This window comes from Leucoraja erinacea, chromosome 3 (genome assembly GCF_028641065.1).
Source record: "Leucoraja erinacea ecotype New England chromosome 3, Leri_hhj_1, whole genome shotgun sequence".
In the NCBI taxonomy this organism is placed as follows: domain Eukaryota; kingdom Metazoa; phylum Chordata; class Chondrichthyes; order Rajiformes; family Rajidae; genus Leucoraja; species Leucoraja erinaceus.
In genome coordinates this window covers 93,688,317-93,706,700 of record NC_073379.1, presented here as the reverse complement: position 1 = coordinate 93,706,700, position 18,384 = coordinate 93,688,317, and the positions used below count along the sequence as shown (strand labels likewise).

General features: G+C 46.8%; 1 protein-coding gene across 1 annotated transcript in view; it reads left to right on the top strand.

Annotated features, from left to right (window-relative positions):
• The first annotated feature begins 12,483 nt into the window (after positions 1 to 12,483).
• wdr36 (WD repeat domain 36) overlaps positions 12,484 to 18,384 on the top strand; it is a 73,579-nt gene continuing 67,678 nt past the window's right edge. Inside the window, exons 1-3 of the mRNA XM_055633208.1 lie at positions 12,484 to 12,765; positions 16,689 to 16,716; positions 18,150 to 18,250. Of these exons, the coding sequence (XP_055489183.1) occupies positions 12,616 to 12,765; positions 16,689 to 16,716; positions 18,150 to 18,250 (279 nt within the window). The 5' untranslated portion in view covers positions 12,484 to 12,615. The remainder of the gene's footprint in view (positions 12,766 to 16,688; positions 16,717 to 18,149; positions 18,251 to 18,384) is intronic.

Sequence of the window (18,384 nt, the reverse complement as noted above, 5' to 3'; positions counted from 1 at the left end):
GGGCAAGGGTTAATACTTGATCTAATCTTTGGGAATAAAGCTGGATAAGTGGAGAGATTGTCAACAGGAAGCATTTTGGGATATGGTGACGATAACATTTGGAGAATCTCACGGGAAATTAACCTCAGTCGCCGCAGCTTACAGCCCTAATGCAACCTCAGTCACAGTGGCTTGGCGCCAACCCGGAGCATGCGGCGTTTTTAGGGAGGGCACCTACGGATCTTGAACCGGATGGCATCACCCTGCTGCAGCTGAATGCGGAAGGCCTAACTGGCAGTGGCGCGTGGAGGGCATTACGTAACTTATGCTGCCTCAAACGCAAGAAGAACGTCATGGATGATATGGCTGTCCTTTAACTCCACATATATGTCTGCCTCCAGCAATCTTTTACTTCCTTGATTATGAACAATCTAAATGTGCCGTAAAAATATTTGAGGACTGTTTTCACTTTTGAAGGAAGAGGTCGAGAGAGACTCATAATTCTCAGAGAAAGAAACAATATAGCCTCATCTTTGACTTAATTGTGCAATGCCTTATATTAAGGACAATCCCAAAAGATTTTAGAAATACATTAGACCAAGTGCGGACCCGTTGGGCCCGTTGCCCCAACGCAATATTCCACCACTCACCCATTGCCCCCAACTGCACAGGCACGGCTGACAGGTTCCCATTGTGCTGCCAGAGATCCCCATTGTGTCGCGAGACACGGCTACGCTCACCCAACTGCGCAGTGGGAGCGCAACTGCGACATTTTTAAAGTTTAACATGGCAATAACTTGTAAAATATAAGATCAATGTGAACGTCTCACTCTCCCTCTTCAGTCCTTATTCCCCTCCTCCATTATCCTCCCTCTCCCCACCCTCCACCAACGCTCCTCTGCTTCCTCCGCTCACCCCCTCCTTCACGTCCTCTCTTCCCCTCCCCTCCTCCATAAACTTGCCATCCCTCATCCTACCCCTATCCTCCTCAACTCCCCCTCATCCCCTAGCACACCTGCTCCCTCTTCTTCACCCTCCCTCTTCTTTTCCCTCTCCTCCTCCCCTCCCCCACTCCTTTCCCCTACCCTCAGTCACTGCCTTCATCCATTTAAAATAACCTAAACACAATGTTAGCTGTTAATGAAAACGAAGAATTGGATTGAAACTAAGTTTTTTTTAGAATAAAGTCAATGTCAATGAAAATTGCGATTTTTATGTAAATGAAATTTGAGATCCCATTGTGATGTCATTGTGACGTTGAACATTGCTAACAGGCAGGGCAAGTGGAAAAGTTGTTTTGTTAAGTGATATTTTGTAAAGTTTAAAAATATTAATACCTTGTAAAATATACCATCAATCTGAACAAAACTTGGCTATTGCGCATCCCACGACAATGGTGAGCAAGGTGGGCCAAAAATTGGAGTGCAATTATGTACCGTTTTGGCGGTTTTGGGAAATCACGCACACGCAAACAAACAAACAAATAAGATAAGAGCTTTAGTAATGTATATATAAGGAGGAAAAGGGTAACTAGAGAGTGGGACCTCTCAGGAATCAAAGCAGTCACCTCTGTGTGGAGCCACAGGAGATGGGCAAGGTCCAAAATTTGTATTTCTCATCTGATTAAGCAAGTTTGGTATTCTGAAAAACGCAAGGAATCATGGGTCAAATGCTATAAATAAAAATCGAATGAAGCGCTACAAATACAATGAGTACTGTTTGAGTCCGATTTTTTGTCATTTTTCATGCTTGTATTTGTCACGGGGCAGATAGAGGGGGTAGATGCGAGTGGGGGGAGACTGGACTGGCGGAGAGAGATTCTCGGCAGCTGCACACACACACTCATCCGCAGCCAGGATCGAACCCGGGTCCCCAGCACCGCAAATGCTGCCGAACCGCCACTGGACCGTTCACCCCCACTCAAGTGTCCCATCCCCACCCGGGGAGCGGCCGGAGATGTCCAGACCAAAGGGACACTGGCCCCCAGGCCCACAGTCAGCGCTGAGAAGAATCGCCAACCCCAGCTCACTTCCGCTTCTCCAGCCGGCCCAACCGACAGCCCCGGACCTATGTCACCAGCGGCCCCAGGCCAATAGACAGTGCAGAGAACCCACAGGCCCACAGCCAGTGCCAACTCCAGCCCGACCCCGCTCCAACTCCAGAGGAGCGCGCTCCCCGATGGGCCACTACGACGACAAGTGCCAGTTCGCTTGGCCGCGCTGCGCTCCCTCAGCCACCACCACAAGTACATGACGGAGCCATGCCGCACCTTGCACACCACCAGCTTCGACCCGCTGCCACTTCATCCACAACCCAGAGACGGAGCGAGGGCCACAGCCTAGCCTGCGCCAGCCTGGGCTCGGCCTCCTTCGGCCCGGCACTCGACTGTGCCATGCTGCGGGTGGCCTTCAGCCCCGACCTGGAGTTGGAGCTGGCCCAGACTCTGGGCTTGGGGCTGGGCAAGGGAGGGGGAGGTTGCTGCTGCCGCCAGCACCGCCATCACCAGCAGCTCCAGGGGGTGCCCGGCCTATCCATGGCTGGCAGGAGCCCATCCGCAGACTCTCTCTCCGACCAGGGCGACTCCAGCAGCAGCGGCTCCGAGTTAGCCGTCTTCGTGCAGGGCTGGCGGCTGCCCATCTTCAGCAGGATCTTGGTGTCGGACTGAGGGGAGGGAGGTGGACGTGGAGGGCTGCCGGCCAACCTGGCTGGACAGGCAGAGCCGAGCTGGAGCCAGCTGCTGCAGAGCTGGCTGCAAGTCTGTGGCCGCCCCGCCAGAACGGAGACGACGAAACACTTTTTCTCACAGAGAGTTGTGAGTGTGGAATTCTCTGCCTCACAGGGTGGTGGAGGCCGGTTCTCTGGATACTTTCAAGAGAGAGCTAGATAGGGCTCTTAAAGATAGCAGAGTCAGGGGATATGGGGAGAAGGCAAGAACGGGGTACTGATTGGGGATGATCAGCCATGATCACATTGAATGGCAGTGCTGGCTCGAAGGGCCGAATGGCCTACTCCTGCACCTATTGTCTATTGCCAGCCCAGGGCTGCCCCGCCTGCCCCAGGGCCACCTCAGACAGGGACGGGACACCGGGGAGAGGACGGGGACGGCCCAGCAGCAACTCAACAGCGGCCGGACGGCCAGGCCAGGCCCGACCCCGATCACGAACGAAATGTAAGCCTGTGCACAACTCAGCACCACCGTTGCCAAGACTGTTTATATCAAGTGATCTATAACCTCGGAATGTGCAGAAGAAAAACAGTAGGACGGAGGAAAGTGGAGCAGTCACTGGAAGTGTCTTGAGAGCATTCAGGGTTACTGTCGAAGAAGTACTGAAGGTACTGTCGGTTTGAAGGTAGACAAATCTCCAGAGCCTGACCAGATATATCCGAGGATATTGTGGGAAACAAAAGAAGAAATTGCGGGAGCCCTGGTTGAAATTTACGAGTCGTCCTTAAATCCAGGAGAGGTGCTGGAAGACTGGAGGGTGACAAATGTTGTGCTTCTTTCCAAGAAGGGCTGCAGGGAAATTGCTGGGAACTATAGGCCGGTGAGCTTAACATCTGTAGTTGAAAGGTTACTGGCAGGGCCGGATTTAGATGAAGCGAGGCCCTAAGCTATTTCACTTGTGAGCCCCCCCCCCCCCCCCCCCCCTCCCAATGCCCCACCCCCACGACTAGAGGACCATGTCTACCTGACAGTGAGTAGGAGGTCCCTGTGGGCGGATGGTCGGTGAGGCAGCGAGGTGAGTAGGCCCCCCTAGATCTCGAGGCCCTAAACTTAACCTTGTCTAGCTTATATGTAAATCCGGCCCTAGTTACTGGAGAGTATTCTGAGGAATAGGATATACAGGCATTTGGCTGGGCAAGAGCTGATTAGGGACTGTCAGCATGGTTTTGTACGTTGGAGGTTGTGTCTCACAAATCTGATTGATTTTTTTTGAAGACATGACCAAAAATTGATGAGGGCAGAGGTGTAAATGTTGTGTACATGGACTTCAGTGTTCAACAAGGTTCCATATGGTAGGCTGCTCTGGAAGGTTAGATGGCATGGGATCCAAGGAGAGACAGCTGAATGGATAACAAATTGGCTCCATGGAAGGAAGCAGAGGGTGGAAGGTTTGTTCTCTGACTTAAGGCCTGTGACTAATGGTGTGCCTGAAGGTCCGGTGCTGGGCCACACCACTGTTTGTCATCTGCATCAATGATTTGGATTGTAGATTGGTTACATTACTTACTAACCAATGTAGAGCTTTATTAATATAAGCTCCGCCTACTACAACACCATTCATATTATAGCAACCAGACATGTGCTGTTAGTTGGTGATGCAGCATGGTTGAGCTAACCTGCAATAGTGTTTTGTATAAGTTACTCAATAAATACTGTTGTACCAGATCCGTGAGTATGTGTGATTTACTCAACATGGTGTCAGAAGTGGGATACGAACCCACGCCTCCAATTGGAGACCAGAACATACACTCCCTGGTTGATTCCACTAACAAGTGACTCGACCCTGAAGTTTCACTTTGTGGCAACAATACCATTACTGTTGCAAAGATCGACAATGGGGCCAAATGTAACTTCATGTCATTGTCTGAATTTACACGAGTCAAGAATGACGAACATATTGTAGACACATCAGCCACTTTGTTAGCCTATGGGGGTGGGGAGGTACACAGAGTTGGAAAAGCTGAACTGCAGTGCCACCTAGCGGCACAAGCTCACAAGCTGAACTTTTTTATTGTCCGTGGGAAAGTTGCAACTCTGCTTTGCATTAACACATGCCATGACTTATGACTGGTAACTTTCGGGCCAACTGTCCATCAAATATCTCCTGCCGATGGCTTCACCCAGCAGATACTTTCCCAGTACAAGGAACTTTTTGACGAAAAGCTTGGGACGCAAATACAATATATTCACCGATGCAAATGTCTTACCTGTGGTACGAGCACCATACCACATTCCACATGCTATGCGTGACAGAGTACAAAGGTTCATTTATTGTCACATACACCAATTGGTGTAGTGAAATTTGAATTGCCATTGCAGCACATTAATAAGATTACAACATAACATTATAAAGGAATTTAACAATAAACATAAAAACATCCCCCCACAATGGTTCCCACTGTGAGGGAAGGCACAAAGGCCAGTCCCCATCCCCTTGTCCGCCCATGGTCGGGCCTATTGAGGCCTCCGCAGACGCCGCTATGGCAGCCCGATGTTTCAGGCCCTTCTCGCCGGTGCTCCGGCGTCGGGAGAACCCTCTCAGCGGCTTGGGATACCTGGCATGGCCCCTTCCTTACCAGAGACCACGGCTTCCGAATCCAACAGGTTGCGCTGGACGGAGCTCCGCCATTGGCGATCTCGGCGAGAGATCCCAGGCTCTGTGGTGTTAAACTCAGCGCCGCCGCCCATGGCTGGCTGCTCCACAGACCCGCAGCTCCACAATGTTCCATAAGTGGCGGCGCTGGTGAATGGCTGCGGCTCGCCTGCAGTCCGTTTGTTTTTACTTTTTTGTGTTGTTTTTTTCGTCTTGTTTATTTAAGTTTTTGGTTTTTAGGTTTGTGTTATGTGTGTGTGTGGGGGGGGTTGAAACAGGGCTTTCTGTCTCTCCCTTCGGGGGAATGCGACTTTCTTGTCGTATCCCCCTTCTCTGCCTCCGTCTGCGCTGAGGCCAAATGGCGGAGCTGGCGACCTCGAGGCTCCGGAGGCTGTCAGGACTTGCCCTGGGCTCGCTCCCGTGAGGGCGGCCCGGCTCTAGGGTAACGACGCTCCCGTGAGGGGCTGAGACGCTCACGTGAGGGCGACCCGGCTCGGGGCTGGAACGGTGCTCCGGTGGCTGAGACGGCGTTCTGACGGCGGCAGCCTGAGTCCAGGGTTCGGCCGCGGGCCAGTGGACGACATCGTCAACAGCTGCGTCCGCTGGACTGGAGGGCGGCAGCTTCGACCACCCCCGGGCCGCGGAGTTTGAACCGGCCCGTTCGCGGAGCTCGGTGAGCTACGGGACTGACTTACCATCGCCCGGTGGGGTATCGCCTCAGCGCAGAGGGAGAAGAGGAGGGGAGAGACAGGAGCCCTAAGATTTTTGCTTCCATCACAGTGAGGAGGTGCTTGGTGGACTCACTGTGGCGGATGTTAATTTGTGTTTACTGTCTGTTCTGTTGTTTATTATTGTATGTATGGCTGCAGGTAATGACATTTCGTTCAGACCGTAAGGTCTGAATGACAAATAAAGGATCTAATCTAATCTAATCTAATCTTCAAACGGCAGAACCAGCACACACGTTCGGCACCCCCTTTGGATGTTACAAGTTCCTGCAGATGCCCGTTGGCATCAACTCTGCTAGTGAAGTATTCCAGTGTACACTGGAACAATTGTTTGCGGTGTCTCCTTGTGCCATCATTCTCGTTGCTGGATGCAACATGACTGAACATGATGCCAGTTTTTTTTTAAGTACTAGACCGTGTAAAAGACATCCACCTCAAACTCAACCCTCTGAAGTGCAGATTCCGCATCAAGGAGGTCCAATGTCTCGGTCACTTTTTCATCAGTGATGGCCTCAGAGCTGACCCCTCCAAGACCATTGCCATCAACGAGGTGCCAGTTCCCACTGACGTGACAATTTTGCAGAGATTCCTGGGAATGGTTAACTACCTGGGGAAAATCATTCCCAACCTCAGCGAAATATCTGCCCCCCTGCGACATCTGAGTCACAAAGACACTGCATGGTCTTGGTACCCACACCAGAAGACGTTCAAAATCCTTAAATTACAATTGTACAGTGCTCCTATCCTCACTTATTTTGATATAAAACTGCTGGTGACACTTACGTGTGATGCTTCCGAATATGGACTTGTAGCTGCTTGCCCCCACAATTCCATCGAGGGAGACTGCAGACCTGTTGCTTACACCTCCCGCACCTTGTCTGAGATGGAACAGCGATCCGCCCAGATCGAAAAGAGATTACTAGCCATGGTTTTTGCCTGCACGATATTCAAGAACTTTATTTTTGGGAAGTCTGTGATTGTTGAAACAGCCCACCAACCTTTGGTCACTATTCTGAACAAATCCATTCATGCTGCTTTGCTCGCCTGCAATGCATGATGATGCAGCTACAGAGTTTCGATTTCACACTTGTCCACAAAAGGGACAAGGACATGCATCTGGCTGACACGTTATCAAGAGCCCCATGAAAAATCTGCAAACAACAGCTGTGTGAAAATGACCAGTTGACAGTAATGATGGTGTCGTACATCCCTACAGAATGCCTCAGCAACCAGGCAGAGCAAACGGCTGCAGATACAACTTTACAGCTACTATTTTCAGTCATTGGGCTTGGCTGGCTGGATAAACAATATCCTGCACCACTTCCTATACACCCATACTACCTGGTCCGTGACGAACTGATGCCGCAGGACGGTGTCATAATCAAGGGTCACAAGGCAGTCATCCCAACTGCCCTACGGGACACATATTTTGATGCCGTCTACAGGAGTCACTGGTGTGGAAGCAAACATACTCCGAGCAAAGAGCATGTTTTTCTGGCCTGGAGTGACCGAATTCGTACGTGGGAAATTTGAAGCCTGTGCTATCTGCAACAGCCTGACGCTACACCAACAGAAGCAGCCCCTGCTCTCACATCCTGTCCCATCGCTGCCTTGGTCCACGCTTGCTACTGACCTATTCGAGTGGCGTGGCAAACAGTATCTGGTTCTCGTTGACTCATATTCGGGCTGGTTCGAAATTGACCTCCAAAGCCCAACATCCGCTGCAGTAATCCATAAGCTGGCACGCCATTTCACTGTACACGGTGCCCCAGCACACCTCTTGTCAGGTAACAGCAGTCAGTTCAATAGCCAGTGTTTTAAAAACTTTGCCCAATGATGGTATTTTTGCTACGTCACCAGCAGTCCAGAATTCCCACAATGAAACGGACTTGCAGAATGGGCTGTCAGGAGCGCCAAGCAATTGATGGAGTGCTCACACCTTGCACACCTCACATTCGATATCAACCTGGACCTGCTCAACCTGAGAAACATCGCCCGTGACCCAATACTGGGGTCTCCTGCCCAACGCCTGATTTCCCGATAGACCCGTGCTGCCTATGCCCAAACAACTACTGCAGCCACAGGTTCGTTCACCACTTGCTGTCCAGAAACAACTCCAACTGAAACGTGATACCCAAAAACGATGTTTTGATAAATCCAGCAAACCACTTACACCTCTCTCCAGTGGCCGAGTCGTTCGCCTTCAAACCAACAAGGGCTATGGCCGTTTGGTTTTCATCCACAGTCCCGCAAAAGAGCCACGCTCGTACCTGGTGAGTGCAGACGGAGGGATCTACAAAAGCAACGTCAACATCTCCTTCCTGTGAAGGAACCATGTCCTGCTGTCTCGTATCCTGATGCTCCGCGTCCGATCTACCCATCTGCTGACGGACACATTGGGCAGGAAATGGTGCTGGGTAGACTGATGGGACTGAAGGCTGATAAATCCCCAGGGCCTGATGGTCTGCATCCCAGGATACTTAAGGAAGGGGCTCTAGAAATCGTGGATGCATTGGTGAACATTTTCCAATATTCTATACATTCAGGATCAGTTCCTGTGGATTGGAGGGTAGCTAATGTTATCCCACTTTTTAAGAAACCAGGGAATTATAGACCAGTTAGTCTGACATCAGTCGTGGGGAAGATGCTGGTCAATTATAAAAGATGAAATAGCGGCACATTTGGATAACAGTAACAGGATCGGTCTGAGTCAGCATGGATTTACGAAGGGGAAATCATGCTTGGCTAATCTTCTGGAATTTTATGAGGATGTAACTGGGAAAATGGACAATGGAGAGCCAGTGGATGTAGTATACTTGGACTTTCAGAAAGCTTTTGATAAGGTCCCACATAGGAGATTAGTGGGCAAAATTAGGGCACATGATATTGGGGGTAGAGTGCTGACATGGATAGAAAATTGGTTGGCAGACAGGAAACAAAGAGGAGGGATTAACGGGTCTCTTTCAGAATGGCAGGTAGTGACTAGTGGGGTACTGCAAGGCTCGGTGCTGGGTCCGAAGCTATTTCCAAATACATCAATGATTTAGATGAAGGGATTCTAAGTAACATTAGCAAATTTGAGGATGACCAAAGCTGGGTGGCAGTGTGAACTGTGAGGAGGATGTTATGAGAATGCAGGGTGACTTGGACAGGTTGGGTGAGTGGGCAGACGCAGTTTAATGTGGATAAACGTGAGGTTATCCACTTTGGTAGCAAAAACAGGAAGGCAGATTACTATCTAAATGGTGTCAAGATGGGAAAAGGGGAAGGACAACGGGATCTAGGGGTCCTTGTTCATCAGTCAATGAAAGTAAGCCTGCAGGTACAGCAGGCAGTGAAGAAAGCGAACGGCATGTTGGCCTTCATAACAAGAGGAGTCGAGTATAGGAGCAAAGAGGTCCTTCTGCAGTTGTATAGGGCCCTAGTGAGACCACACCTGGAGTATTGTGCACAGTTTTGGTCCCCTAATTTGAGGAAGGACATTATTGCTATTGAGAGAGTACAGCGTAGGTTTACAAGGTTAATTCCCGGGATGGCGGGACTGTCATATGCTGAAAGAATGGAGCAGCTGGGCTTGTATACTCTGGAGTTTAGAAGAGTGTGAGGGGATCTTATTGAAACATAAGATTAAGGGTTTGGACACGCTAGAGACAGGAAACATGTTCCCGATGTTGGGGGAGTCCAGAACCAGGGGCCACTGTTTAAGAATAAGGGGTAAGCCATTTAAAACGGAGATGAGGAAACACTTTTTCACACAGAGAGTTGTGAGTCTGTGGAGGCCAGTTCTCTGGATACTTTCAAGAAAGAGCTAGATAGGGCTCTTAAAGATAGTGGAGCCAGTGGATATGGGGAGAAGGCAGGAACGGGGTACTGATTTGGGGATGATCAGCCATGATCACATTGAATAGAGGTGCTGGCTCAAAGGGCCAAATGGCCTACTCCTGCACCTATTGTCTATTGACTTTCTCTTCCCTCACGACCTGCAGCTGCAGACCCACCCCTGGTTGTGTCTCCACATTCCTCACCACCACGCACGGTACCCCGCTCGCCTGCCTCGCCGTGTTTGTCCCCCACGTCCCTAGTGCTCCCACTGCCCGGGACCCTGGCATTCTCGCTGGTGAAGGGAGGAAACGTGGATCTGGACTGTACACGCGCAGGACGGGTTTGAAGGCTGCCCCTTAGAAGTGTGAGGTGTTGCATTTTGGGACGTCGAACAAAGGCAGGACCTACACAGGAAATGGTAGGCCTCTGGGTATGTTGTAGAGCAGAGGGATCTAGGAGTACAGGTGCATGTTCCTTGAAGAACGAATCGGAAGTAGATAAGGTTTGTCAAAAAGGCTTTTGGCATTTTGGACTTCATCAGTCAGAATATTGAGTATAGAAGTTGGGAGGTCATATTGCGGTTGTATAAGACGTTGGTGAGACTGAATATTTTGTTCAGTTCTGGGCACCATGTTATAGGAAAGATATTGTCAAGCTTGAAAGGGTTCAGAAAAGATTTACAAGGGTGTTTCCAGGACTAGAGGGTGTGAGCTAGAGGGAGAGGTTGAGTAGGCTGGGTCTCTATTCCATGGAGCGCAGGAGGATGAGGAGAGATCTTATAGAGGTATACAAAATCATGAGAGGAATAGACCAGGTACATGCACAGAGTCTTTTGCCCAGAGTAGGGGAATCGAAGAACATAGGTTCAAGGTGAAGGGGAAAAGATTTAATAGGAATCTGAGGGGTATGTTTTTCACACAAATGGGTGGTGGGGGTATGGAACAAGCTGCTGAGGAGCTGGGACTATCCCATTGTTTAAGAAAGTTGTATAAGACAGGTACATGCATAGGACAGGTTTGGAGGGATATGGACCAAGCGCAGGCAATTGGGACTAGGGTAGCTGGGACATTGTTGACCGGTGTGGGCAAGTTGGGCTGAAGGGCCTGTTTCCACACTGTATCACTCTATGACTCCAAGACATGGTCTCCTCGTTTTAGATTCTCCCACGGAAGGTGCCGTTCTTTCCAGGTACATCTTAAATGTTTCAATCAGGTTCTGCCTCTCACTTCTAAATTCGTCTCTTCTATCCGTCAGATATCCTTCGCAAGTTGCAGTTTTGCTGTTTCGGCCCCACAGGTGTCCAAGTTCAGTTTAACTTCTTCTTCTTCTTCTTCTTCTTTGGAGTTTTACGGCAGCCGGCATCCACAATGTTGCATTGCTGCCACCTTCTGGCTTCATTCCACAGTACTCTCATGTCTTTACATTATATCCTTTTTATAAGCCCAGAGGCCCTCAAGAAATCAAACAATTTTATTCCTTTTCCTTTCCCTCCACACTCTAGAATGTTCTTTACTGATATTTCTGTCAATCCAATTTTCCTCATTTCAATGATCATAAATCCTCTTTCTTTCACATATCTCCTACATGCAATTAGGGCATGCTGAACTGTTTCTGGCTGATGGCATTCCTCACACAGCCCAGTAGGGTGTTTTACCAATATTTTTAATGTGCTGTTCAGGTGAGTGTGTCCTATCCTCAATCTTGTTAATACTACCTGTTCCCTCCTGTTCCCCCCTCTTCTTGCTGTAATGCCCACTCTGTTTTGTAGCGAATAGAGGTGTCTCCCCTTTGTCTCCTGTTCCCAGTATTGTTGCCATTCCTGATTTATTTTCTTCCACACAATGTGTTTTCCTTCAGATTTGGATAGTTGTTCAGTTTAACAATATGAATCTCTCTTTTTAATTGCCGAATTGAACACTGCCAATTAACTGAGGGTACATAAAAATGCTGGAGAAACTCAGCAGGTGCAGCAGCATCTATGGAGCGATGGAGATAGGCAACGTTTCGGATCGAAACCCTTCTTCAGACTGATGGAGGGAACTGATTGAAGAAGGGTCTCGACTTGAAATATCACCTATTCCTTTTCTCCAAAGATACTGCCTGACCCGCTGAGTTATCCCAGCATTTTGTGTCCATCTTCACTAACTATAGGATGTCGTCAAGCTGCTAACTCGGAATAGAAATACTTTTGGGCTTCCCCCTCCATTTGTGGTGAAAGTTGCAAAACCAATGTAACTTGTTTGTACAGCTGTTCTTGCAGTGGTCATTTTACATTTCAGTCGACGCTTGTTTCCTTTTTTTTTGGCATCGTGAACAAACGCAAGTTTTTACCAAAGATACTAGAGGAGCTGTAGGATCTTTGTTTTTTTTTTGTACTGTGTGATGGAGAATCCACCTCCAGCAGCTGCTGAAGAGTGAATGAGGGCAAAGATGCTAGATCAGTCTGAAGAAGGGTTTCGGCCCGAAACGTTGCCTATGTCCTTCGCTCCATAGATGCTGCTGCACCCGCTGAGTTTCTACAGCTTTTTTTTTGTGTACCTTGTGGATGTATAATCTTTGAATGTGGGAAGGAAGGTGAAAAGTGGGACACACAACAAGGGGGACGGACCGTCGGAACCAAAACTGCGCTGTGAGGAGGACGGTTTATTGCGCTGCACGCACTCTTGCGGTGGTTGGAGGTGGAGAATAAGTTGGCATTTGGACAGTCGCGCCTGGGTTTTTAAACCCCTCAGCATTTTACCTTCCCCGCTGTGTGTCGGGGCCGCAGGATGTCTCCCAGTAACGGCAGCGCCATTTTCAACAGCTACCGGGCGCTCGCGCTCAACTGTAACCACGTCCCGCACGTGGTTCGCTTCCACCAGCGGCACCGCGCGTTTTACCTGGTGACGGCCGTGGGGGCGAGTTTCCACATCTACAACGTGAGTCCTGCCTGCACCTCAACTACATGCACCGTCTGACCGGCCGGCCGGCCATCCGACCACCTTTATTCCCCGTGCATTATTCACCGTGGGGAGTCATTGAGTGATTACAGTGTGGAAACAGGCCCTTCGGCCCGACTTGCCCACAGTCCGGCCAACACTCGTCCCAACTTGCCCACGTTGTTTGGTCCATATCCCTCCAAACCTAAAAATCCTACTCGTGTACCTGGGGTAGACAAAAAAGCTGGAGAAACACAGCGGGTGCAGCAGCATCTATGGAACGAAGGAAATAGGCGATATTCGCTCCATAGATGCTGCTGCACCCGCTGAGTTTCTCCAGCTTTTTTTGTCAACCTTCGATTTTCCAGCATCTGCAGTTCCTTCTGAAACTACTCGTGTACCTGTCTCACTGTTTCTTAAACGTTAGGATAGTCCTTCCCTCAACAACCTCCTCTGACAGCTTGTTCTGTACACCCACCACCCTTTGTGTGGTGTGGGAATGGACAAGGTTTAGACAATAGTTGCAGGAGTAGGCCATTCGGCCCTTCTAGCACAGCAATATGATCATGGCTGATCATCCCCAGTCAATACCCCGTTCCTGCCTTCCCATTCCCCTGACTCCACTAACTCTCTTGAAAGTATCCAGAGAACTGGCCTCCACTGCCCTCTGAGGCAGAAAATTCCACAGACTCTTAATTGTGAAAAAGTTTTTCGTCATCTCTGTTCTAAATGGCTTATCCCTTATTCTTAAGCAGTGGCCCCCGGTTCTGGTCTCCCCTAAAATCGGGAACATGTTTCTTGCCTCTAGTGTCCAAACCCCTAATTTTATATGTTTCAATAAGATACCCTCTCATCCTTCTAAACTCCAGCCGCTCCATTATTTCAGCATATGACAGTCCCGCCATCCCGGGAATTAACCTTGTAAATCTACGCTGCCCTCTCTCAATAGCAATGATGTCCTTCCTCAAATTAGGGGACCAAAACTGCACACAATACTCCAGGTGTGGTCTCACTAGGGCCCTATACAACTGCAGAAGGACTTCTTTTCTCCTATACTCAACTACTCTTGTTATGAAGGCCAACATGCCATTCACTTTCTTCACTGCCTGCTGTACCTGCATGCTTACTTTCATTGACTGATGAACAAGGACCCCCAGATCCCATTGTACTCCCCTTTTCCCCAACTTGACACCATTTACTTCCACTGGGTTAGCGGATTCTGAAGCGGCTAATGAGGACAATGTGGGAGACATACACTTTTCCATTGATGTGGCATGAAATACTTTGTTTGATGAGTGGGAAGTTCTCTTCTGTTTACACAGATGATCGCATCTCTGTTTACACCGGCCATCACCTTGGATAATCTTTTGAATCATTAGGGAGACGGGGGACATTGCATTGTTTTTTCTAAAGATGGCTTTGAGAGCATTCCTGAATATTTACCTCTGTCTCGTAAAGTCAGCAGTACAGTACAATAATGGTCATTGAATCTGTGCTGACCCATGACACGTACCTAGAATGTAAAACAATACATCATAAGAATTGATCCAAGATGGACAAAAAATGTTGGAGAAACTCAGCGTGTCTCGAAGCACCTCTGGAGAAAAATGAATACGTTTTGGGTTGAGATCCATTTTCAGTCTGAAAAAAGGTCTCGATATCTCGACCTGAAACGTCACCAGTTGCTTTCATCCAGACATGCTGAGTTACTCCAGCATTTTTTGTCTATCTGGTGTAAATGCTGAGTTACTCCAGCATTTTTTGTCTATCTGGTGTAAACCAGCCTCTGCAGTTTCTTTCTACACCTAAAATAACGCCCTTTGGCCCACAATGTCTTTCCCGCACTACCTGAGGAAACACATACAGGCCTCACTCTCTACCAACCACCTCAGGACTTTTTACAGGGGCAAGGTGGAGTCTGTACTCACGTACTGCATGAACACATGGTACTCCAACTGTAACTGCTCAGACAGGAAGGCTCTGCAGAGGGTAGTGAGGAGAGCAGAAAGGATCATTGGCGTCTCCCTACCCTCGGTACAAGAACTGTTCCAGAGCCGCTGTCTGAATAAAGCTCTGAGAATAGCTAAGGACAAACTGCACCCCCTCCACACACACCTGGATCCCCTGCCATCAGGCAAGAGATACCGTAGCATCAAAGCCCGGACTACCAGACTGCTAAACAGCTTCCTGCCACAGGCTGTGAGGCTGCTAAACAGTCACTCCACCTGATTCTGCTGCTTTGCACTGACAATTTAATAACTCTGGCACTGGCCACTCAAATCAGCTGCCCTGGACATTTTAATGACTGTTTTTACTGTATTTTAATGTTGCTGTTTTACCTGCTTTTAATTATTTATACTGTTTCATCAGGGACTGGATTGTTTTTACTGTTATTATGTGTGAAATGTTTAAGTTTTATGTGCGATGCTCCGGTATTCCCTGGGAAACGTCTTCTCATTTTGCATTGTGCAATTGTTGCTTTGCAAGATGACAATAAAGGTTGATTGATTGATTGATGCCAAATCTAACTATCTTATCTATGCCTCTTTTAATTTTTTGTTCTTCTGTCGGGTCTCCCGAGAATACAGTCTAAGTGTTCAATCTCTCCCTCCCTCTCCCTTTTCAAAGCCTCCACATCCTTCCTGTAATGGGACCAACAGGATTGTGTGCAATAATCCAAATACGGCCTAACAAATGTCCTATACTGTTGCATCCTGACCAATGACGGCAAGCATACCAGAAGCCTTCTTTACCACTGCTTTTGCTTTGCCACTTTCAGGAAGCTATAGACTTAGGGTTCCAAGATCCATTTGTACATCAGTGCTACAAAGGTCTTGCAAAAAATTGTGCTAAAAAAAGGCCAACGGCTTAAATGAGGTAGGTTGGAAGATCAGGAGAATGTCTTTGGCATGAGAAAGGTCAGTTCAAGAATTTGATAAGTGGAGGAGAAACTGTTGTTGAATCTGGTGATATGAACATTCAAGCTTGTGAATTCTGGTTGATAATGGATATCGAGGCATTGTCAGGAAACAGGAGGCAGAGATATGTCAGGGGTACAGTCCTTGGCGATGCTGAGCGCCCTCCGCAGACAGCGCTTCCTTTGGACAGACTCAATGGAGGGGAGCGTGGAACCAGTGATGGTGGGATTAAGTAAATACTGTGATTTAAGGTAAACTCGATGAGGTAGAATCACCAGGGAGGACATGGACCTTCTTCAGTCTCCTCAGGAAGATAATGAGGCCAATACTTTATTGTCACAGAGGTGATTAGGCACAGGAACCTGTGAAATTCTTTGCTTGCGTACATAACGCATACAAATAGCAGCCACCTATGACGCTGACAAAGTTACAAAAAACGCCGGCTCCCCCCCAACAGTTCCCCCACGAGCGAAATATTCAATATTTTAATATATTAATTTTGTATATTAGCAGTAAATGGGGCGGGAAAGCATAGATAAGTCTTTTTTCCAGGTAAGGGAGTCGTAGGTTTAAGGTGAGAGGAGGAAGTTTGAAGGGCAAGTTTTTTGTTTGTTTGTTTTTTTTTTACACAGCAGGTGGTGGCTATATGGAACAAGTTGCCAGAGGAAGTGATTGCAGAAAGTACAATTACAATATTTAAAAGACACTTGGATGGGGAAAGTTCAGAATGATATGGGCCAAATGCAGGCATAGGATTGACTCAGTAGGCATCTTGCTCAGCATAGATGAGTTGGGCCAAAGGGCTTGATTCCATGTTATATGTGGTGCATTGCTGTTGACTTTAAAATATGCCCTTATGCAATTATTCTCAGCAGGCTAATCATGTTACATAAATAATACAGAATGAGAACAGAAAATGCTGAAAACATTCAGTAGATACATTTTACTTCCACCATCTATAGTTTTTTGATTTTCAATTAATGTAAGACATATTTGTCTTAACAGGTGAAAAAACTTGGAATAGTTGCAGTTAGTAAGTATGCAATTTTTTATTTGTGCTTGTAGTATTTTTGAAACTTTGCCTTCATTTGTAGTATTGTAAATTACATTGAAAGATGAGATGTAACCCTATTATTTAATAACATTAAAGTCATGTATATTTCAAATAATTAGCACAGGAAATGTAGACCTTTTATTTAAAAAAAAAAGTAACCAAAAAAACAGGTTATTCGTTGTGTGTTTCTGAAATATGTGCATGTTCAATAGATTGCCCTTCAGAAATAATTACGTATATGTGTAGAACTTGGAATGCCAGAAAGATTTAAGATGGCAGGGGCAAAAGACATTTATGATAACCCATGATAAGAAATTATTAATAGCTGAGGGTCTACCACTGCTGTCACAATTTATTGTTAATTTCTCCTTGATTACCAGTGGGTTAATTTGTGCTTCTGGAGAACTTTCTGCAAATATATAAAGTTAATTAATGTACAGAACTTTTATGGAATCATTATAGTTTCCTAGAGCATGTTTGCCTTTGCCATTCTTCATTGCTGATCTCCATTTGTCATCTGTTTGGTTAATTTAATTCTGCATGTGCCAGCGTTGGTTTACAGACTACATGCTCATGAACTTATATCATGCATGGTTTGAAAACTGAATCAATGTGCTTTGTGCACAGACCAAATCCCATTTATCAAAATAAATCAATGAAGTTCTAATTCTGAATGGTTCCAATTGCTGGATAGGAACAAGAACGAGCACATACTTCTCATGACTTCCTTTCTTTTGTAATTTGCTATAATATTTTTTGATAAATAATATTGCAATGTAGACAATATTGCAGTTTTATAGCCAGCAAAAAAGCCTGATACAAAGATGAATATATGGGAAATATCACAGAGGAAAAATATTTTGTTATAATCGGGATGTTTCTGAAGATTTTAAATGGCTTAATTGAAAAAGGGAGGAGGTAAAACAGCTGCACACTGGAAAATAAATAGAATCACATGTCAGGTGACCTATTTATTTAGGTTGAATTTTTTCCATAAAAATTATCGTGAATGTAATTAGAAAAGTAAATTTAAGAGAAATTATATTTTCCCTCTTCAGTAACTTTATCCCAAACTGGATCATCTTTCCTTAATGTGCCGATATGGTTGATGCTTAACTGCCTCATCTGATATGGGGCAAAGAGGAATTGGGCAACATGTTATGCATAGTTGTGTCATTTCATTGCTGCTAAATTCTTTTAACTGCCATGCAGTTGAGCATGCTGATGTGTTTTGGTTTGTATGTATACACTGTATAAATGCAGATAATGTTTGCTATTCTCAATCTTTTTGAAGGAAGCAGCTTGCAGAAATTTACGATTTCCTGTAATGTCCTGTTAAATAAAATGCATCCAGCCTACCTACAAAAACTAATATGATGAAGTTCCCGTGTAAATATTATTACTTCTTCTAGGTAATCCACTTCCTGAGGACATCACCTGTCTGGCAGCAGACCGAATGCTTGTGTTTGCAGCTCATGGCAACTATGTGAAAGCATTTGCCAAAAACAAAGATGTGAGTTTAAATTTTAGTTGAGTTGAACGACATATTTAAGAAATGCCAGGGTACAAGAAATCTTTTTGCATTTGGAATATCAAATTAAAATAAACTGCATTCACATTTTAACATTTTATTTAATGAATAGCTGC